This window comes from Haliotis rufescens, unplaced genomic scaffold (assembly GCF_023055435.1).
Source record: "Haliotis rufescens isolate VD_foot unplaced genomic scaffold, xgHalRufe1.0.p SCAF_7, whole genome shotgun sequence".
NCBI classification, from domain to species: domain Eukaryota; kingdom Metazoa; phylum Mollusca; class Gastropoda; order Lepetellida; family Haliotidae; genus Haliotis; species Haliotis rufescens.
Window position 1 is genome coordinate 40,223,497 of NW_025964361.1, and position 24,806 is coordinate 40,248,302.

The 24,806-nt window shown below is 41.5% G+C and overlaps 1 protein-coding gene across 1 annotated transcript; it reads right to left on the reverse strand.

The window, feature by feature from the left end:
- Positions 1-165: 165 nt before the first annotated feature.
- On the reverse strand, positions 166-20,286 carry LOC124132647 (DNA-binding protein SMUBP-2-like). The gene is made up of 16 exons (XM_046496654.2): positions 20,125-20,286; positions 18,691-18,854; positions 17,869-18,064; positions 17,074-17,174; positions 14,808-14,968; positions 13,567-13,767; positions 11,971-12,195; positions 10,234-10,331; positions 9,273-9,455; positions 8,545-8,663; positions 6,969-7,063; positions 5,624-5,747; positions 5,008-5,184; positions 3,342-3,549; positions 2,933-3,065; positions 166-2,338 (listed from the first exon to the last, which is right to left on the reverse strand). Exons 1-16 carry the CDS (start codon positions 20,199-20,201, stop codon positions 1,487-1,489), a joined length of 3,114 nt encoding a protein of 1,037 aa, XP_046352610.1. The 5' UTR covers positions 20,202-20,286; the 3' UTR covers positions 166-1,486.
- Between the last annotated feature and the right edge of the window lie 4,520 nt (positions 20,287-24,806).

The following is a 24,806-nucleotide window of genomic DNA, read 5'->3' on the forward strand; positions in this document are numbered from 1 at the left end:
AACGTCTACTAGATTTCATGACTTTTCATTTTATTTATTTCCCCCATTTATGAATACTAGTGTTATCAAATCCACTGAATGTCTATCATGACACCAGCTATAAGAGTAATCAGCTCACAGTCCATGACTCCTCCCAAGATTAAATATCAACAGAAAACACATCAATAATGACAAATCATGTTTATTATCACAGCATTGAACATTAGAAAATAACATGGTATGTGTGCATGTGTTTGTGTGTATATGTGTGTTTGCTTTTCTTTAACCCTCAGCAAAATATTGCACTCAGCAATATTCCACCTGTTTGACGACAGCCTGAAAATACTCCAGTCTGGGCCAGACAACCCAGTGATTGATATGCGCAATGATCCACGCCATCAACCAAGTCACAGAGCCTGGCCACTAGATCCATTAAGTCGTCTCTTACAACTAGCATGCTCTTGTAATATTTGATTTTATAAATATTTAAAAGAACAACAATAAAATCACATTGATTTGAACCAGATAGTAAAAGATAACAAAAGTGCAAAGGTATTTCAAATGCTAAGGTCAAACGGTCAGGGTCACTTGGGGTCTCAGGGTTCTTTACATTCTAAGTAGTCTATCACAAAAAAGAGACCCCTTTTTTACGTGCTGTAGGTCAAGCAATGGCTTTTTTGGCTTTGACCAGCCAATGCGTAACTGGCACATGAGTCAAATTGGCAAAAAAGTTGGTATTCTGTCTGTGGACAATTTGGGCCTGTTTGAACTTTTATCATTTATTTTTTAAGTTAAGGTTTGTTACAGGGGAACGTTTTTGCCATTGTTTCTCAATGTAAGAAGATAATTTCTTGAGACATCAGATTTTTAAGAAATAGTTTCAGAATAGTTAATGAGCAGGTTCTATGCCTCTTTAAAAATATTCCAGTAATATCACAGCAGGGAACACACGCAAAGAGTTTTATACATTGTACCCATGTAGGGAATCAATCCCAGCTGTACAGTGTGACAAGCTAGTGCCTTAGCCATTAGCCTACCCCAACACCCACACATTCAGATTACATTCCATATCTGAATGACTAACAAATGTAGACACATCGAGTGTTGTAACCAGCCAATCATTGCTTCTGGTACTGTTCTCTCATGGGACACTAACGACAATTAAAACTTGATTCTTAATAGTAATGACAAGTTTAATGGCTGTTGGATGTCAAGTTACGAACAAAAACTTTGAAATGCATTCCTTCTTCATTCACTCACACTTATGCTACTCAACATTTGCTAAGGACCACACCTTTGACTAAAGATGACTATTTTGGTCAATAACAAATTTGAGTATTCTATCTCCATAGGATCTGCCTAACATCACTTCTTGCCTGCCTTTGATGACTGCTTTCCTGCCATGTCGTCCAGACTCTTGTCCAACTTTCTCTGCAGGCCAGCTCGTGTTTTAGGTCAAGTTCTTACCAAATGTTGAGTAGTATATCTCCATACGATCTGCCAAACATCACTTCTTGCTCGTCTTTGATGAACGCTTTCCTGCCATGTCGTCCAGTTTCTTGTCCAGCTTTCTCTGCAGGCCAGCTCGCTTGTTAGGGTCCAGTTTTCTCTGTGGTGCAACATTCCCCCGAAAGAGGATTCCTTCCTTCACCATGGCCTGCCTGGCCGCTACCTTGGCATCCGCTCCGCATCCATGGATCTCTGGAATGTGGTGGGCCAGGCAGAACCTTCTCAAACAGAAGTCACACGTATGACCCAGGGTTGTGGTGAACTGTTTACATTTTGTAAAGCAGCACCTATTGTCAAGTTTCTGTACGGTTGCTATCAAACTGTCAAAATCATCGTCATCAATTTTTTCTAGGGCAGATGCGGTACGGTGTAAAGCTGCATCCTGTTTTGTGTTTTTTGTCTTTTTCTTAGATTTGACCTCATCTTTGGATGGTTGGCCTTGACCTTGAGTTAGTTTGGCCTTGACCTGTCTAGCACAATGAACAGAATGCAGTTGGATGTTTGCATTCAGGACCTCCTTACCACATATTTCACAAGTTACTTTATCCCTTTTCTTTTCAACATGATCACCATTAATCCCACAAGGAACCTCCTCGGGTGTATCTGTCTCTATACCATCAGGCATTACACTGCTGTCATTAATCTGCTTGTTTTCCTTATCTTGTGTATTCTTCTGTTCCTTTCTATTTGGCTTAGTTTTGACCTTGACATCAGGTTTATGACCTTGACCTGTTGTCTCAGAGGTCACAACCTTGACCTCCTGACCTTCAATTCCAGGTTTGGATACGACAATGTGCCTGTCTTTCCCTTCTCCTTTACTGTTGTGGAGTAAGCCAAGTTTCTCCGATAACTGTAAGAGTTGAAGAGCAGATGATATGAACACATGAATATATACTATATCAATCTCATTAAAATCAGATCTTAGTTCTCACGACCGCTAAACGAACATCTGAGGACACCCCATTATGGGTCACGACAGACCGACCTTGCGCAAACTTTGACTGACCAATGGAATGACTGACAAGAGGTCGACATTAGCCAATCAGATGGCAGCTTTCTCGTGCTTTACGGCACTAATTTCAAATTGGCGACTAACTCTCAAATAAAACTTTGAAACCTGAACAAAAGAACACTCTGGAATGGCTAATAGGTGGTCTAGATTGTGTGGATTCAGTCGTTAAGCCCGTAACTATCGTTATGAATACCCTGTGTTATAGTTTTCGAGGTTGCATGATTAGAAATCACATTCCGACTGTCACTTTCATGATCTGATAAGCAACGCTCTAAACATTAGACCACAGAGGCGGTGACATTACAAAGAACCATGTTATCAGCAAATGTCTGCATTAACAGGGCATTGTCAGGTCTGGGCATGACTTCCAGGTCACACGGTATAATCACTTAAAATTCAGCGAGTTTTTTAACACAAGGAGCTGCCATGTACCTGGTGTACAACCAGCCTGTCATGGGAGTTTAGAGACGCTGGGAAGTCGAGGTACGTCTGGTCAGGGTTGGCTAGGAAGTCCTCGAGGTACTTGACATACTCCGCCTCCTTCTCTTCCACATCACGCACAGCACTGAAGGGAACACACAGGCAGAATAAGGGCACTGAAGGTCTCAATTGGTAGAAAAAAAACTTAATACTATTACACAATCATATTATTTTTCTATTGATTTCAGATTAATGAACTTAATTTCTCATTCAAAGTATATTCTATGGAATTATGATATAATGTTTGATATATAAGCAAAAGGATGACTTGTGATATTAAGGCTGAACAATTTGTCTTGATCCCCTTTCCCCACCCATTGCTTGAGACTGATTGTCTGGATATTCTCAGCCACATACTTACCCCTCATCAGAAGCTGGTTGCTTTGGTCTAGCTCCTCCTTCATTTGACCTTTGACCTGGTTTCTTCACCTGCTTCTGGTGACCCTTGTCACCTTTACGCTGTTTGTGACCTTCACCTTTGCTAGCCGATTTCTGCTTGGTGGAAGACTTGACAGATAACAGATTCTCCAGTTGTTCAGGACGGGAACTTGTGTGGGTGACTTTGCCGTCTGTTAAAACAAAAATGAAAGTCAGGGTGGTGAGATTCTATTCGATTTATAGTGCTAGCACACTGAGATACCATGCCGCAGTTTAACATGAATACCCCATTCAGACACAGTTTACTGACTCCAAGCCGACCAGTCCTTGTTTTAGCCCCTTAATGCCAAGCGCCAGACGGGGTAACAACAAGTACCATCTTTTAACGTCTTTTGATATGACGCGGCTGGGGATCAAACCCCGGACCGTCCGCTCTCCGGGCGGACGCTCTACCATTAGACCACGGAGGCGGTCTCTAGCAAAATGAAAGTGAGCAACATCAAGCATGAGTTTCACACATTGCACCGATTGTGGAACTGAACCTGGGTCATCTATGAGACAAGTGAACACTTTAACCACTAGGCTAACCACCCAATGAGATTATAATGACATAAATATGTTTATCTGTTCTCACCTTGAATGTATTCCCACAAGGATGAAACTCCATAGAAACTTGATTCCATGACAATACAGTTCTCAATATTCCAGAAAAATTCTTAGAAAGCAATTCTTTTCACATGCTGCAGCCATGAAATGGCATTTTATATCTAACCATCAGGAAGCCTGGCTGTTTTCAAGAAAATGGGAATAACTCTTCTTATCTAGAAGTCAATATCCTACTTTACTGTTGCTCTTAAAGTCAAATGAACATGCGTGTGAGTGAGTGAGTGAGTGAGTGAGTTTGGTTTTACGCCGCTTTTAGCAATATTCCAGCAATATCACGGCGGGGGACACCAGAAATGGGCTTCACACATTGTACCCATGTCGGGATTCGAACCCGGGTCTTCTGCGTGACGAGCGAACGCTTTAACCACTAGGCTACCCACCCCAAACATGCACAGAGAACACACCAGTCTTAAAGCCTGCATTTGATAACTGCTTTCATTACTGTTTGTTTAGTGTCGAGCGCAGCTCTCAGCAATATTACAGCTATACGACAGCGTTTGTACATAATCGAGTCTGGACCAGACAACCCAAAGATTGATTTTGTGAATGTCCCGGCAAAGTATACAGTCAGACAAATAACCACATCGCCCGGCCTGACCATCTCATCTGAAGACCAGCAATGGTGGAGACCTACTCCAAATGTAAATCCTCACATGGTTATGTTATGAATATTATTTATCAGTTCCATGACATATTTCCCCGATGGAGATTCCTGGTTAGAATATAGGTCCTCGGCAACCAATGAGATGCTACCATATGGATCGGGTGATCAGGATTTATGGCTTGGTTGATGCATGTCATTGCATCCCAATTGCGTGGATCGATGCTCATGATGTCAATCACTGGATTGTCTGGTCCAGACTCAATTATTTACAGACCACCATCATATAGCTGGAATATTGCTGAGAGTGGTGTTAACAACAAACAAACAGACACTTTCTGAAACAGCTGAGACACCTTCAAACCTGTTGCTCTGTTCTCACCTTGAATGTATTCCTGGGCTGACCAGACTTCGCCCCTCTCTGTGAAGTACTCCACCAGGGTCTTGAGGAATTTGTCATGGCTGACCGTTTCGCTGTCACAGATCACTGCGACATGGCGCCGTGCTCGAGTGATGGCCACATTTATTCTACGATTCTCGGACAGGAAGCCCACTTCACCTGTTGGTCAGACACAGTGCAGATAGAAACAAAGGATGAGGAAAGCCATGGGTGAGTGAGTGAGTTTGGTACTACACCAGTTTTAGCAATATTCCACAATATCACAGAGGGGAACACCAGAAATAGGCTTCATACATTGTACCCATGTTGGGAATCGAACCCGTGCCTTTGGTGTGATGAGCAAATGCCTTAACCACTAGGCTACCATATCGCCCAAGCATAGCCATGATGAAGAACATGTTTTGAATTCAACCTAAGTTACAAGGATGGCAAACAAATTGTCATGGTTATAGCTAAGGGAAAGGATTTATCCACAAGCAAACCGCTACTATCATAAACCTACACAAAAGATCCTCCTAAACTAGATTATCAGAACTCCTACAACTAAAACCCAAACAATGTCTGTTGGCACCACTTCCATTGTAGACGGTGACCTTACCCTTTGAATTACTTCTGACGAAGGAGATGACTACAGCTTCCTTCTCCCTCCCCTGGAAGCCGTCCACGGACTTGATCTCCAGTTTAGGGTAGGTTGGCGACAGTCTCACACGCAGCAGCTCCACCTATACAGCGGCACACAGAAGTTTCATTTACCATTCAATGTTGCAAATTCAATACTCCAGCTATACGACAGCGGCCTGTAATTAATCGAGTCACACAAACCAGTGATTGACATGGGAAATGGCGCTTGTCATAATTTAGTATTTTTTGTTGAGTACTGCACTCAGCAATATTCAAGCTATGCAACAGCAACCTGTTAATAATCGATCATAATCATCATAAACTATTTCAGAAGTCCCAACTCTTCACCATATATTACCTGATATTCATGATATTATTCACGCAAATAACAAGTTTTGTATAAAAATTAAAGGTTATAACTCACTCTTTCAATTGAATTCTAAATATTTGTTATCCGTTATTCAATTACTATTTACTAAAATACCAAGAAGTAAATCTGATTTTGTGTACCACAGACATCTATGACCTCTTGAACCGTGAATGACATGCACCTCTATCTCATTAAATCCAAAATGACCGACAAGGTTTCATGAGTAGCAAACTACGGATATAATAAACAAATTTCAACGGTCCCTTGGAGATGAATATAACCAAGTTTTACTTCAATACTGGTTTTCTGATGAAGTATAATCTACATGATGTATTTGGTTCTTTTTGTTATAACCACAAAGTTTGCACATGTAATGTCAAAAACACCTATCCTCAAACACTGACACGTGCAACTGATAAAATGACTGTAACGCGCTGTAACAGGTACCGATATAACAGGTTGACACATCCCCCTGGCCATTTCTTCCCTGAAGGTGTAGCCTTGACTATTTTCAATCTGGAGAAGAACTGGCCTTGGCGATATCTTCACCATGGAAGAGTGAATGAGTGAGTTGGGTGTAACACCACTTTTAACAGTATTCCAGTTATATCACGGCGTGGCAGCTTAATGTGGGAGGAAAGCCACGAGCACGGGTATGGTGCTGACAAACCTAGAAACATAATCGGGACGAACCAGGATTCGAAACCCACAATCATAGGTTTCTGGCGTGCCCAGGGGATGCAACTCTGCACAGCGAATGGTGGCGCCTTAGACGACTGGGCCACCCGTGCCCCTCACCGTGGTAGAACTGGCCAGGAGAAGGTTTAGCCTGGTACACATGTACACATATATTTTCCCAGCCCCTCTGAGTGATGTCTCACCCTCACCACTATCTACACACAGAGAGGGTGTAATGTGCCATCAAAGCACATGCATAATACATGAATGTTACCTGAAGGTTATAAGGGGCAATAACTGCAATATTCTCAGGTTGCAGACCACTAGAGATTAACTTCTCAACATGGGAGGCCACAATATCAGCTTCACCTGTAGTCAAAAATGAAACAGTTTCAGTCAGGATGGATGTTCAATAGAAGTTAATAACACTTGGAGAGTCTACGAAATATGTCTAAGGAACTGGTCATTTATTATAAGGGATGGAGGGAGGGGTGGGGGGTTGAGTTTCATGTTTTTTTATGTTTTTTAAAAAAATTGAACATTATTTACGCCTGTTAATTTATTATCATGATTATAGAGAGGGAGGTGAGAGGGGGTGGGATATGAAAAAATGTTACATTTTTGGGTTTAGGCCAATCTCACCGCTGTCCATGATCAGTGCTGTTTTACAAAACAAACTTAGCTCTACGACTGTCGTAAGTCTATGTTAAGGTATGGGAGTTACGATCGCTTTGTACACCGGCACCCAGATTAGCAATAAATTCAGGTAGACTATTGAGAATCAAAAGTCTATTTTCTCAAAATATCTAGAGCAGTTTCAGATACAATCAAACAGATGACTCTTGCAGAAGAATTCCATTTCAGAAAATCTGTTCTCATCTTCAATCATTAAAGTTACAGTAAACGCAATAATAGGTGAGGTGAGGTGAGGTGGAGGTGAGGTAGAGGTGAGGTGAGGTGAGGTGAGGTGAGGTGAAATGGTGAAGATTATTGCACTTATATAGCGACGTGCATGCATGTGTGTGTGTGGCTGCTTGTACTATCGGACTGATGCCGATTTATGGCGCGAGCACACTGAGATACGATGCCGCAGTTAACATGAATACCCCACTCAGACACAGTATACTGACTCTGAGCCGACCAGTCCTTGTTTTAGACCTTTAATACCGAGCGCCAGACAGGTAACAACAAGTACCATCTTTTAACGTCTTTTGGTATGACGCGGCCTGGGATCGAACCCCAGACCTTCCGCTCTCCGGGCGGACGCTCTACCACTAGACCACAGAGGCGGTCATAATAAGTGTCACATACTATGTTGGGTGATGTCGATCCAAACATCGGTCTCTACTTGTGATACAGGGTAATCAACATTTGGAAACAAGTTTCTTTGAAAAACAGACTACTAGTAATAAAGGTAATAATCAACAACGTATGACGAATTATAGATTATCAGCTCCTCATGAATTAGTGTTTAAACTTAATTCACTTAGGGCAGACAACCATTCAATCGTTATACCTTGCAGCTTATGTATTGGAAAAATCACTCTAATCTGATGATACTACGTACGGATTCCGGTTTTCTCTGACTTATGATAATTCAATTTGATACATAATTTCTCTATCATATTGCATTTTGAGCTATAGTTGCATCAGCTCTACTTATTAAATGCATGTTCAAAATGGCGCGTGAATTCCTGGCTTTGAAAGAACTGCAACAATAGTGTGATGCCATCAAAATGGTTTAATCGATCTTCAAGACTTCAAAATTAGCTTCAACACCAACATTACTTGACACAAAAAAAAACATATGTATTGTTAACCCCAAATGATTACCTTGAGATTAATCTCACCTTCATTTCCCTTGGACACTTCTTCAGGTAATTCCAGTTCAGACAGGTCACAACCGGCTGTATCCACCAGCAGCAGGGGACAACTGGTTTCCTCACAGTCACTCACACCAGGCAGGTCTCTACAATTTTAGCATTGATGCAATGAGTGATGGAATGTCCTTAGATCTGCAGTAGCAAGAACTAAGATCTGATTTTAATGAGATTGATATTGTAAAATGGCGAAAATAGCAATATTTACCATGTACCTAATTTTCAGAAGTAGTTTTACTTTGCCTAAAATGAGAATAGGAAAAATATCTAACTTTATGGATAACAACTTCTGGTTTATTGCATTTAGCAACGTTTGTATGTAGATTCCTACGCCATTATCAACCTGGAGTGACGACAACCAAGTGATGCGAAATATATATGCATGACATGTTGTGATAAGCAGCAGATTAACATTGACAATACCATGATGATACCCAGAATAGAAATGTCCTGTTCAATCGAAACCTGTGAAGAGCTTTCATGTGTGTGATGTAGTTTGAGTTTTATTTATTTCACAGTGAAGGTTGAAGAGCCTTTGGCATCTAGGGTGAGAAAATATTGTATGTACAATTGTTGAGTGTTAAACATGGCAGTAAGTGGAATGAAAAAATAGTGCTTTCAGATTTTGTTGTTTCATTATTTTAGGATCAGCAGAATCCATTAAAAAATATCAAGAAAATCTTGCCTATTGAACTTACCTCAGCAGATGTGTCTTGACAGAATCGTGAGCAATAAGTCGACCATTGTATAGCTGGTCGGAGGACCACTGCATGATGTTCTCGTTCATACGGTACTGCGTCGTCAGCATCCTCACCACCTCCTCCCCCTGCTCCTTCAACACTCGCTCCATCAGCGTCAGCTCTAGGCCACCCCTTGCTGCCCTTGAAGAACCATGGTGACTTACATTTAGGAGATAAACCTTGCGTGTTTTCAATTTAGGGGTTCCGAAAGTAGATTCAATACTTATTGCGTTCCGTTTCGTATTTGAAAATTTTACAGGTATCGATTGGAAGTTTGAAACTTCTACATTGAAACACACTATGTTTGTCTCCATTCTACAAAGACACAATGACAAAACAAATGTGAGCTCTTTGGTTGAAGCACAAATGATTAGGGATGTGGCATCGATGGGCCTAATAGTTTCAGTAGGTTGAAAGGACGATCAGGGATCAGTGAAGATCGATTTTAAGATGGGAAGTCTAAGCATTGTGTTTGTTTGTTGGTTTGTTGTTTTAAGATGCACTCAGCAATATTCCAGCTTTATGACAGCGGTCTGTAAATAATCGAGTCTGGACCAGACAATCCAGTGATTGACTTCAGGAGCATCATCAATCCACACAATTGGGATACGATGACATGCATGAACCAAGTCAGCAAGCCTGACCACCCGATCCCGTTAGTCGCCTCTAACGACAAGCATAGTCTCCTTTCATGGCAAGCATTGGTTGCTGAAGACCTACGGTATTCTACCCTGGATGTTCACAGGTCCTAAGCATTGTGATACAGTGTATCCCAGTAAGTGATAGAGTAGCGCCAAAAGCCGTCCTTGATTGATATAGTACTGGTGAACATTGATAATGCTTAATCAATAAATCCCTGTAGTGCAACCACTTAATACCACAAGCAGGTAGCCACGTGAGTGTAGAGAAGGGGACTTACTCATGTGAGAGTATAGTGGGAGGCAGCTGATGGTGATCCCCAGCCAACACGCAGCGAGGAGCCCGGAGCAGGGCCATCCAACACGCAGCCTCAAGTGCCTAGGAGAAACATAATCAACATAATCATCAGGGAGAGTGTCTGAGGGCTTGCATCTACCTGCATATTATGAGTATTTAGTTTTCAGTTAAACCAAGAAGTTAAAAATAGAGTCAGCTTTAACATGGCCTGGGGACACCTACAACAGCATTTATCATACCTATATGTCAGAATGATGAGATCTGATTGGTCCATGTGATCTTGATAAAATACTGTGTAACCCACCTTAGAGGAGAATAAATTTCTCAGCAGGGGAATAAATCTCTTATACCCCGCCATGAGCAATGCAGGCTGCCTGTAGATTTCTGAGAGACAGAATAAATCCCTTATACCCTTCTTCCAAGCAAAAAGCTGCACGCTTTTTCCAAGTCAATGAAAGTTACGTGACAGCGCAAGCTAACCTCAGCTATTTCTATCAATTGTGAATTTGTGTTAATTCTTTTACAATGTCACATGAAAACATGTCGTTGTAGCAGGATCACGAGGGGTACATGGGGTTCTATGCGTCCCACATAAAGCCCCGTGTACCCCTTGTGATCCTGTTACAGCTTATAATGTCCCACATGTAGCCGACACATGAAACATCTGTTGTATATCCTCAAGACCCTGTCCTTGTTCAACACACCAACATCGAAATGCCACTCAAAAACCACAAAAAGAGATCTTGTTTGATATTTGGAAACATGATTGTGCGTTTTCATTGTTTGTCAGTATGTATATCAGTCTGACCTTAGAAGAACATATTTCTCTCCTCTAGACTTTTTTTTCCTGATGCTGATTTCATATCTGTAGAGTAGAGCTGGCCAGACCTTCTTTCTTATTATCTAGATTGGTTTTGGGTTCATAGAATATACAAATCCTCTACAGTCACATCTTCCTGAGGCAAGGAGTTAACTAACTGTAGAAGACCAGTTTCAACCCTGGCCGAACTAGGCTGGAATTTCGGGGTTACATTTTGGCTGGACTAACTAGTCTATGCGTAGTCCAATTATGTAATCGTGTAACAAACTAGAGATCCGGTTTCGTAAACAACATTGATTTCAACATGCAGATTTCCGTTGACTGCAGGATTTGCAAAGCGTGTGTACAGTCAACGGGTGTCGACAGATATTTTCCATATCTTTTCATGTTTTTTATCAAGGTGCTGAAATGATTTGATGTACTTCACGAGGTAAGGCCCGTTTTATTGCAATAAAGATGTTGATTATCAATCAGATCGTCTTGACTGGGTGTTGCCATTTTGTTTGAAGCAAATGCAAGTGATATGAGAAAAGTCGCATTTTTAACTGCCAAGAGTGCAGTTCAGTTACATCTGGAATGAACCAGTTTATTCCCACATTGACTGTTAACTGTCTTGCATTGCATGGGCATGGGATAAACCGCTTGTTGCGTATGTTTTGGGTAGCTTTTTCTATCACCTTCAATCTTGCACTTTTCATTGTTTTTAATAGTCATCATTTTTTTCCAATTTCATAAAAGCGTCCAATCAGTGTAATATAGGCAACATGCTCTTCAACTGTTGTCATTGTCAACCTACTCAGACCTATTGAAGCTTTTTGGCATATGTTCATGTTCACCTGACATCCTAGGCGACCCTTCAATAATGACGCTGAGTATATATGTACTGCATGACAAGGTCACCTGGGAACATTCATCGATGACAACCAGGTCAAAGTGTTCCTCATCCAGAAGTCTCAGAGGTCCGGCGTTAGAGGCACTAGTCAGTGTCACCAAGACAACATCAGCGCGTCGCAGTATCTCCCTGGTGGCCGTCTCCTCCCTCCGGACCAGCTCCTTGCGGAGATGTCGCATCTCCTCCCGCAAACCCTGCTTCTCTCCCTTGTTGCGCGTCTGCTTCACTTTGGACTGAAACATACACAGAATCAAATACCAAAAGACTTTAAGGCTTAAAAATATAAAAGAATTGGTTCTCAGGCAATGACTTTTGAAAACATAGTGCTTGCGGGTGGTGGGTTGTTTTGTTTGCTTGTTCAAACTAGTATATAACCAAATAAACAGTTGTGTACCATCAACCTGGGAAAGGGCCTCCCTACATAAATAAGCATAGAAACTCCTATTGCCGCCAAGACTACAACACAAGATGTGCAGTAAAGCAGTGCGGATTTAAAAGGGAAGTAACTGTGTGCTATATTGGATCGCATTGTTTTTAGTGAGTGAGTTGGGTTTAACGCCGCTTTTAACATTATTCTAGTTATATCACGGCGTGTCAGCTTAATGTGGGAGGAAAGCCCGGAGTGATGCAGGTCTCAGACGTTAACCAATTCGGTGAAACCCACGAGCACGGGTATGGTGCTGACAAACCTAGAAACATAATCGGGGTGCCCAAGGGACGCAACTCTGCACAGTGAATCGCGGCACCTCAGACGACTGGGCTACCTGTGCCCCCCGCATTGTTTGTAAGTATTAGGATTTATATATTCTTTTTTAAATGGAAATAAAAACAAAACGTGCAGCCGACTTGATGATGATGCGGGCGGTGCCTGAGAACCAAGACTATTATTTTTTTTAGCCTAAAAGATGCTGTCTGTTGTTACCTGACACTTGGAATTAAGGGGATAAAATAAGGGCTGGCATCTCTGAGTTAGCATACCATATATCACCGTCTATAAAGCGACCCCACATATAAGACGACCCCTGTGCAAGCCTTCAAAATCGACACTAATTTATATACCCCGTCTATAAAGCGAATCGGAATGAAGCACGTCACCAGTGCATACACAATCCCTACATTTGCAATAAAAACTTGTTTGTCTTCCTCAGAATTTTTTTTACATCAAATCCCTTCAGCGAATTCAGGGAAACGAACAGAGCATAACAAATGAACTGGTCGTCTTGGAGTTGGTTTACTGTATCTGATTGGGAAAACCATGTGTAACTGTGGCATAGTATCTCAGTGGGCTATAAAACCGGCTTTAGTCCGGACTAGTCGAAGTAGCCACACACACACAAACACACATGAACACACGTCGCTGTATAAGTGCTATATTTGAGCGCGACGTTAACCCCAATTCACCTCACCTCCCAATAATACAAACACAAAGTGAAATCAACTAGCAAATACACAAGTACAGTATATGGCATAGCTTGAACATATATGACTAGAATCTCTTCACTACACTGGCGTGGCTAGTTCAGTAACTTCATTGCGCTTCATAAGCAGTAAAGTTAACAAGAACATCACTGTTGTTGTATAGTAACTGTCGTAAGGTCACTCACAATGGCCTTGTCAAGGTCTCGCCGAACATCGTGCACCAGTTTATTCTCGTCACTTCCAGAGACGATGGCATCGAGGGAGTACTTCTGAATATGCGGGAGCAGACGGGCAGGGTGGCCGATCCTCAAAATCTTTTGTAGATGATGGGACAGACGCTCGACCAGATTGTCGACAGCAACGTTAGACGGAGCACATGCCACCACCTAAATACACAAAAGGCCTTCCAATGAACTGAATATGTAAATAAATAATATGAAATTTGTCAAATTTCTGACATTTTCTGAATGCTTAGTCTTCTCTTAACAGATGCAGATATAGTATACATGGCATAAGGGATTCATCTAGTCACAGGCCCCAAGTTAGACTAACATTTAGTCTCTGAAATTTTATATTACACAATATCCTTCTTGACTCTAAAAATTAAAAAAATTCCCTATGCTGATGGAATAGAGCTAGCTTGAGCTGGCTAGACTTGCTTTTGTATGCATTTCTAGATTATTATTTTTTCATAAAATAAATATATTCAACAGTCATGGTGCAGGACTAGCCCCAAGTCTGAAGTACCAAATTGGAATAAACCCTTTCCTAGTTTGTGCTAATACAGTATAACTAATGTTATAGATTTGTATCGCTGCTTGTATTTCACTGATAGGCCAAGTGAAGAGAAAGAGGCTTCATGCTTAGATTTATATTAATGCATTGAATTTTTTTCCCCATGGGCAGTTAGTTTACAATCCTGGATACTGTAAATCTTAAAAATAACGCGAGCGTGAATTAAATGCAAAAAATGCGAGTGGTCTTTGCTCGCATTATTAAACATCGCATTTATATCAACAATAAGACATTTTGGATAGCAGAAATACCTACTTAGACATACGCTGAAAACAAACAACTATCTATTCCACATAACTGTTTATTAAGCAGCACTTGTAACAAGTATATAAAGAATGTCATACAAACACTAATTACAGCCTGTGAATTGTCACTGCTGGGGTCAGTAGTACTCTCCTAATGGCTACTAAGCGGTGCTATTTGGTGTGATTGGATTAAGGTGAGGATTCTCCTGTAAACCTGACAGAGGATATTTTCTTTAGATATAAATCCACTGATTCTTGAGAAGAGGGGGTTGTCGCATTCTAGCTAGGGGAAAACGGTCACATTCTTTTAAAGACGCATTAATTTCACGATTTACAGTAATCCATGGGTATAGCGTGCAAACTGGAACAAAGGGAACTGTGTGTACCTTCATGCCCCTCCTGACTGCCTGGAGGATGATCTCCACCACCGTGGTCGTCTTCCCCGTCCCAGGGGGACCATGGATCACTGACAGTTCACGCTGTCGCAGTGCAAACTCTACAGCCTCTCTCTGAGAGGTATCCAAGGACTCATTCACATACTTGATGTCTGGAAAAACATGAAGTTTCAAAGTTTCATGACAGGATAGACTGATGACACACTGATGACAGGATAGACTGATGACAGGGCATACTGATAACAGGATAGACTGATGACATACTGATGACACACTGATGACAGGATAGACTGATGACATACTGATGACACACTGATGACAGGATAGACTGATGACAGGGCACACTGATAACAGGATAGACTGATGACATACTGATGACAGGGCATACTGATGACACACTGATGACAGGATAGACTGATGACAGGATAGACTGATGACAGGGCATACTGATAACAGGATAGACTGATGACATACTGATGACAGGGCATACTGATGACACACTGATGACAGGATAGACTGATGACACACTGATGACAGGACATACTGATGACACACTGATGACATGATAGACTGATGACATACTGATGACAGGACATACTGATGACACACTGATGACAGGATAGACTGATGACACACTGATGACAGGATAGACTGATGACAGGACATCCTGATGACACACTGATGACAGGATAGACTGATGACATACTGATGACAGGATAGACTGATGACATACTGATGACAGGATAGACTGATGACAGGGTATACTGATAACAGGATAGACTGATGACATACTGATGACAGGGCATACTGATGACACACTGATGACAGGATAGACTGATGACACACTGATGACAGGATAGACTGATGACACACTGATGACAGGACATACTGATGACACACTGATGACAGGATAGACTGATGACACACTGATGACAGGGCATACTGATGACACACTGATGACATAGACTGATGACATACTGATGACAGGACATACTGATGACACACTGATGACAGGATAGACTGATGACACACTGATGACAGGATAGACTGATGACACACTGATGACAGGATAGACTGATGACAGGACATACTGATGACACACTGATGACAGGATAGACTGATGACAGGGTATACTGATAACAGGATAGACTGATGACATACTGATGACAGGGCATACTGATGACACACTGATGACAGGGCATACTGATGACACACTGATGACAGGGCATACTGATGACAGGGTATACTGATGACAGGATAGACTGATGACACACTGATGACAGGGTATACTGATGACAGGATAGAGTGATGACATACTGATGACAGGGCTCACTGATGACATACTGATGACAGGGCACACTGATGACAGGGCATACCGATGACAGGGTATACTGATGACAGGATAGACTGATGACAGGACATACTGATAACACACTGATGACATGATAGACTGATGACATACTGATGACAGGACATACTGATGACACACTGATGACAGGATAGACTGATGACAGGACATACTGATGACACACTGATGACAGGATAGACTGATGACACACTGATGACAGGACATACTGATGACACACTGATGACAGGATAGACTGATGACAGGGCATACTGATAACAGGATAGACTGATGACATACTGATGACAGGGCTCACTGATGACACACTGATGACAGGGCATACTGATGACACACTGATGACAGGGCATACTGATGACAGGATAGACTGATGACATACTGATGACAGGGCTCACTGATGACATACTGATGACAGGGCACACTGATGACATACTGATGATACACTGATGACAGGGCACACTGATGACAGGGCATACTGATGACATACTGATGACAGGGCATACTGATAACAGGATAGACTGATGACACACTGATGACAGGACATACTGATGACACACTGATGACAGGATAGACTGATGACAGGGCATACTGATAACAGGATAGACTGATGACATACTGATGACAGGGCTCACTGATGACATACTGATGACAGGGCACACTGATGACAGGATAGACTGATGACAGGGTATACTGATGACAGGATAGACTGATGACATACTGATGACAGGACATACTGATGATATACTGATGACATACTGATGACAGGATATAAAGCATTAGGTGCCACAACCAGAATTAGATAAATATTTTTCAGGAGATATCTTGAAACATTTCTTCCAAATGTTATATTGGCATGTTGAAAAAAAACTCCACAAATTATTAATATTTTCAAACCTGTTGGGTCAGTAGGGGGAGACAACTCTGAAACGCCAAACAGAACATTGACAAGACAGGATGCTCGGCCACTGGAGTAGTTGTTCAGGTCATTCAGTGCTCTGGAAAAAAACAATTCTTGATGATCAAGAGTGAGTTTAGGAATATTGCAATACAGTTGTCTGCAGTAATATATATAACCAAAATATTACAACCCATAATAGTCAGAACAATACTAGTGGTTGGTACCACAAGTAACAATGTTTTGCTTGTTTGTTGTTTAACGCCACACTCAGCAATATTCCAGATGTATGACGGCAGCCTGTAAATAATCAAGTCTGGACCAGACAATCCAGTGATTGACATCATGAGCATCGATCCACTCAATTGAGTTGGTTGTTGGTTGGTTTGTTGTTTAACGCCGCACTCAGCAATATTCCAGCGATATCATGGCGGTTCACTCAATTGAGATACAATGACATGCATAAACCAAGTCAACGATCCTGACCACCCAATCCCGTAAGTCGCCTCTTACAACAAGCATGTTTGCCTTTTACAGCAAGTATGGGTTGCTGAAGAGCTATCCTACCCCGGATCTTCACAGGTTAAGCAACAACGTATTTGATTAGGGTATGATGACACACCATCAGCCACAGCACTGTGCCACAAGCAGTTAGGTGAGGTGAAATGGGGTTTATGTCACATACAAGTAAATTGTACATATATAGCGACATGCGTATGTGCATGTATGGTATCAAAGGGTATTGCAGTATACCTGTATACTGGTGATACCATGCAACCCTAGCAGCTACCCACCTCTTGAGGCGCCTGTAGGTCACATCATTGGCAAGCTTGGTGAGCTTGTACTGGACTTCATCATCAAGACTGAAGATGTCGTGTGTCTCATCAAAAGCAATGCTTATCTGTGACTGTCCCACCTTTGACACAATACCAGAAGCCAGTGCTTCATTCTGAGTTTCTCCCTGGGATAAAGTCAGACCGATGATATCACCTGAAATAGCAACCGTTTACCTTAAAGTTAAAGGTTTGAAAGTGTTTAAATATGAGGCTGGTTAAAAACAATATTCTTGTCTCTCTTTTTTTATTAACTGACTGAATTTGTTTTTTGTTTTTTTTATGACACATGCAGCAATATTCCAGCTTTATGATGGTGGTCTGTTAATACTTAAGTCTGGACCAGACCATCCAGTGACTAACATCATGAGCATCAATCCACTCAATTGAGATACGATGACATGCAATGAACTGAGTTACAGAACATGATCACTGATCCATTTAGTCGCCTCTTATGACAAACATGATAGGCCTAGGTGGCTGGGGACCCATATTCTTACCCAGAATCGTCACAGGTCAAACAGACTTGGGTAGGCAAAAGGATATTACTTTTTTATTTATTTGGTTACAAATCTATGAACGTAACCTAATATATCATGTGACCCCTCTGGCCCTGCAGTTCGAAGTAGGAAGAGACAAGCCTGAGGCCATGTTGACTATGAATAGCATGCCATGCGCAAAAAATATCAATCTTGTGTAAAATCGAAAATCTGAATTAAAATGTAATTTCTGAAAAAGACTCAGGGTAATTTTCGTCCTGAACAAGTTATCATGTACACATACCTGGGGTGAGATTGTGTGAAGGGAAATCTTTTCCAGCCCAGAAAGGTTCAAACGTCACTAATGTTCTTCCATAGAGACCTGAATTTCTTCCAGCTAAACGAAGTTTCAGCAAACACACTCCTCGTCTCTGTAATTCTTTGGGTGGTAGTTTCTCCGTTAGCACCCTGTAATGATTCCATGAAGCAAGTATCAAAATGCATTTGTTGTCTAACGCCCCACTCAGCAATATTCAAGCTATATGTCGGTGGTCTGTAAATAATCGAGTCTGGACCATTCAATCCAGTGATTGACATCATGAGCATCGATCTGCGCAATTGAGATACGATGACGTGCATCAACAACGTCAGTGAACCTGACCACCTCATCCTGTTTGTCGCCTCTTACGACAAGCATAGTTACCTTTTATGGCAAGCATGGGTTGCTGAAGATCTTTTCTACCCCAAATCTTCACGGGTCAGTCCCCTTAAAAGCTCAATATACAAACACATGATATGTCAAGGGAAGATAACCCTCACAGCAGAAAATATATATCCCTATTTATATTTGTTTCTGTGTGTAGTCTGAATGTACAAACACCATCCTAATATGCCAAGCACCAGGCAGGGTAACAACAAGTACCATCTTTTCTATGGTATGACATGGTTTGGATCTAAAGCACTGTCCTTCTATTTTATCCACTAGATCACATATTACGCCTAATGGAACATCATACATTAATCTGACTAGTATTAAACACACTAAATACCATCTGCAGTTACCGTATTCCCTCACCCATTCCTCGTTTAATATAAGTTTTACTATATGTCACGACAAGGGGTTGCGGATCATTCTGTAAGAAGGGTCTGGCAATGGGCACTGTAGGGTTTACAGCACAGTTTTACATCCGACGCTGACTGGCTACAAGTCATAAACTATTTCTAAACTCTATATACCTATCTCCTCCTTAATCACGTTACCTTCAAATACATATACTTTATCTCATCGAATGTCATCCAAATTTGAATCAAAATTTCAGATCGAACACAAAAACAATGGTGCGGATTTTGGTAAACAAAATGGCGCCCCCTTACAAAAACGCCAGCTTTTACGGATTTAGTAGGTCAAAGGCATTTACCCCTTCCGTGTAACCAAATGTACTAACAGTCCATGAGAAAGGATCATAATGAGGACAAATTTGTGATTCGAACCGACAACCTGCGGATCCTCTCTTGGCTAAGGGACGCAACTGCAGGGCTTTCATTTCACACCACAATCAAAACACGAAAACTATTTAACTGGGAACGATACAAATTTGATGGGCACATCAGCTCAATCGGATGTAGATCTACTTCTATAACAATCTTATAAAGGTGACGCTCCGAAGATCGAAATGTTTTGTTTTCATGTTACTATAAGTGCAGTCTGTTAGTGACATGGCATTAACCAATCAAGTACCTGGTTTCTTCAACTTCTGCTTCTCTTTCCTTATTCAACAAATCAAGAGTTTTTCTAACAAAAAGCTCTAACGTCATTTTCTCCGAATTATGTGCCTCTTCACATAAAAGCTCAAAATACAAACACAAGATTTGCACAAATCATGGGCGCAGCCATGTCAAGGGAAGATAACTCTAACAGAAAATGCTTATTCGTAATGAAGTTTTGGACACTGCGAGTACAGAATGTATGTTCAAGCTCATCCTTACATAAAAAAAAATTTAAATTTTTTTTAAATAATTATTCTCAATATATGTACTTTCTATTCTTAATTTATGTAATTGCTGCTTTGACTCAATTAAATTGTATAAAAAATTAGGGATTTGGTTAGTAATAGTTGATGAGCTACAAAGTTGATAATGTGACGTTTCATAGACCAGGGGATGCAACTCGTGTGTGACTATTTTCACAACACACTATTACACCAAATGCATTTTTCGCCTAGAAGGGTGGTGTGGGCCATGAATATGTGCACGAATTTCGCTAAAACGCCATGTGATTACTCACGATTCGCATCACCCTTCGAGACAGTGACTATAAGGGCTGGGGCGAATCCAAATTTATCATTTAACTTAAGCATTTATCCATGACATAAGCTTATGACATAAAAACATGTATGTCATACCCCAATGACATAAGTATGCAAATTAGATATGCAAATTAGATAACCGGAAGAGGGAGCGGTTTGATTTGAAACTATATATTATAAGTGAAGTTACACCAGAGATATAATCAGATTACACAGAATCGTTGTTGTTACCGTTATTAAAGTTTCAATTATTCTGCAAAAGTCTGTTCAAGTATTTTGTTTAAAATAATCCGAGGAACTTTTTTTCTCAGCGAATTGTTTATTTTGGTTTTCATGGCTATGGAAAACATGTATCACTACGCACGATCTATACGTAAGATTTCGACAAGTTGCTGATGATATTGTTTAATGCAATTATTCCTTAATTTGGAAGCAAAAATGTGAAAATGATAAATAGAATTCATCACTCGTGTTTTTTTTAATATGGGAAATATTAAAAAACACTCGTGATGAATCCTCTTTATAACACGCGGGTCTACCCGACCCCCTTTTACTGTCCGCGGTCTATATGTTACATACATCCCAACCCATGCTTGTCGTAAGAGGCGACTAACGGGATCGGGTGGCCAGGCTCGCTGACTTAGTTGATGCATGTCATCCATCGTATCCCAATTGCGTGGATCGATGATCATGATGTAAATCACTGGAAAGTCTGGTCCGATTATTTACAGACTGCCATGAGATATTGCTGAGTGCGACGTTAAACAAGCAAACAAACAAACATATATCCCGAACACACGCAGTTACAATGGAAAATTAACACAAGTCGGCGAAGTCCAACTCCAGACAAACAAACAAACCATGAAGGAAATGAAGATTCTGTTTGTATCTTATATCTTTCCTGTAATGTAGTGTTTATACCATGCTCACAATTATCGTCATCCCTAGATATATGCGTGTTGATATAATCCATGGGTGACTATACATACGAGCATGAGTAGAGACTGTTATCTTTCAGTAAAAGACAGTTAAGTACAGTCCAATGGGCAATGTTCATTTGTCACGCCAGTGAATCTGATTGTGAAAGTCATTCGCGACGATCCTCACGGCGTCCCCTCCATGACAGTGCTAAATGCGTGGGAAAACAACCACTATATACTGGCCAATCCATGTAAATGTATAATCGTGTATAGATTCATGTAATCACAGTTTCTAGGACCCGTAGTTTCAGAGACGTAATGTTATATTTATTTCAGTAGAATGCAAGGTTTGAAAGAACTGAAATGGGATCGTCCTATTTATGAATATGTAAACAGTAAGTGACTGATATACCAGAGAACAATGCCTACTAAAGTCAATCCTCTTTCATTCAAGGAATCGAGCACTCGCATATCCTTCTGAATTCTCATTGGCTAAGCAGGCTCGTGACCTCTAACACCAGCCTATCGTCATTATGTGGTGTGGTAGGCATTCCATATCATAACAAACACTCCCGTCGCAATTCCCAGTGTACCATGAATTAAGGGCTATGTACCACCCCCCGACCCCGGCCTAGTTAGGTTAACGACAGATCGTGGACTGTGATGCTCTCGCTTATCCCCCAAGTCTATAACCAGCGTTCGAAATATTTCAAATATGTACCAGCGAAAGGTGCGAGAAGCTTTGCAACAGAACTTGAACACAGTAATTGATCACTCGCCAAATACAGTCACAAGTTTGTTTGATAAAAGATAACCACGAGAGTACAAAACGATAGTAGGTGTAACATGTACCTGCAATATAATTTTAAAACAGACATGCCCATTTAAAAAATGCTTACATAAGGGACCGGTCATTTATTACATGGGAGGGGCCTTGGGGCTGTGTGTCAGACGTTTTTGATGCACTGATGTCCAGAAAATATTGATCTTCTCCTTATGCTTGTAATATTTTTGGATGACCCTCCCATGTCCCTATAAAATATGTTCATGACCCTCCCCGAAAAGACAAAATGCAAAAGCACTTAATATTTTATTATATAACGCATTTTTTTCATGACCCTCCCTGAATATGTGTATTATGTTTATGCCCCTCCCCATGAGATTGTCATTTTTATGATGACCCTCCCCCGATTCCTTCTGACACACCCACCCCTATATTAAATGACCGGTCCTCAGTGGCAGCTTTTTTACATGAACATAGTCCGATAATGCCCAGCACACTGACCATATTATAGTATACATGTGTCTACCTACCTCTCTCCCTACGTCACTGGACCGCCTCCGTGGTCTAGTGGTAGAGCGTCCGTCCGGAGAGCGGAAGGTCTGGGGTTCGATCCCCGGCCGAGTCATACCAAAAGACGCTAAAAGATGGTACTTGTTGTTACCCTGTCTGGCGCTCGGCATTAAGGGGCTAAAACAAGGACTGGTCGGCTCGGAGTCAGTATACTGTGTCTGAGTGGGGTATTCATGTTAAACTGCGGCATGGTATCTCAGTGGGCTAGCACTATAAATCGGCATCAGTTCGGTCTAGTACAAGCAGCCACGCACACACACACACACACACGTGCATGCACGTCGCTATATAAGTGCAATAATCTTGGACGCGACGTCAAACCCAATTTTACCTTCGCCTTCACCTACGTCACTGAGATGGGTATCATCTTGGACAGACGGAGCTAAAAATGTATACAAACTGTACTTCCTTATTTACATTGCCGGGAATAATATTTGTAGTCATGTAAATTCTGTATAACCAATATTTCTACTTTTGTTTTATTCAGACACAGAAACGCCAAGACGTTACATTACCGACAGTACAGTGTTCATATATGTATCGTTGTGCAGAGTTGCGTCCCTTGGACAAACCAGAAAGCTATGGTTGTGGGTTCAAACTCCGGTTCGCCCCGATATTGTTTTAATTTAGCTTCCATGATGTGTAGTGTGGTGTGTATCTTCGTGCAACGTGACGTGTATCTTCGTATAGCGTGACGGGTATCTTTGTGTAGCGTGGCGTGTATCTTTGTGTAGTGTGACGTGTATCTTTGAGTAGTGTGACGTGTATCTTCGTTTAACGTGACGTGTATCTTCGTGAAGTGTGACGTGTATCTTCGTGTAGTGTGGCGTGTAACTTCGTGTAGTGTGGCGTGTATATTCGTGAAGTGTATCTTCGTGTAGTGTGACGTGTATCTTCGTGTAACGTGACGCATATCTTCGTGTAGTGTGACGTGTAACTTCGTGTAGTGTGGCGTGTATCTTCGTGTAGTGTGACGTGTAACTTCGTGTAGTGTGGCGTGTATCTTCGTGTAGTGTGACGTGTATCTTCGTGTAGTGTATCTTCGTGTAGTGTATCTTCGTGTAGTGTGATGTGTATCTTCGTGTAACGTGACGCGTTTATTCGTGTAGTGTGGCGTGTATCTTCTTGTAGTGTGACGTGTATCTTCGTGTAGTGTAACTTCGTGTAGTGTGGCGTGTATCTTCGTGTAGTGTGGCGTGTAACTTCGTGTAGTGTGGCGTGTGTCTTCGTGTAGTGTGTCGTGTATCTTGGTGTAGTGTGGCGTGTGTCTTCTGGTAGTGTGACGCGTATCTTCGTGTAGTGTGGCGTGTATCTTCGTGTAGTGTGACGTGTAACCTCGTGTAGTGTGGCGTGTATCTTCGTGTAGTGTGACGCGTATCTTCGTGTAGTGTGGCGTGTATCTTCGTGTAGTGTGACGTGTAACTTCGTGTAGTGTGACGTGTATCTTCGTGTAGTGTGACGCGTATCTTCGTGTAGTGTGGCGTGTATCTTCGTGTAGTGTGACGTGTAACTTCGTGTGGTGTGGCGTGTAACTTCGTGTAGTGTGACGCGTATCTTCGTGTAGTGTGGCGTGTATCTTTGTGTAGTGTGACGTGTAACTTCGTGTAGTGTGACGTGTATCTTCGTGTAGTGTGACGCGTATCTTCGTGTAGTGTGGCGTGTATCTTCTTGTAGTGTGACGCGTATCTTTGTGTAGTGTGGCGTGTAACTTCGTGTAGTGTGGCGTGTATCTTCGTGTAGTGTGACGTGTATCTACGTGTAACGTGACGCGTATCTTCGTGTAGTGTGACGCGTATCTTCGTGTAGTGTGACGTGTAACTTCGTGTAGTGTGACGTGTAA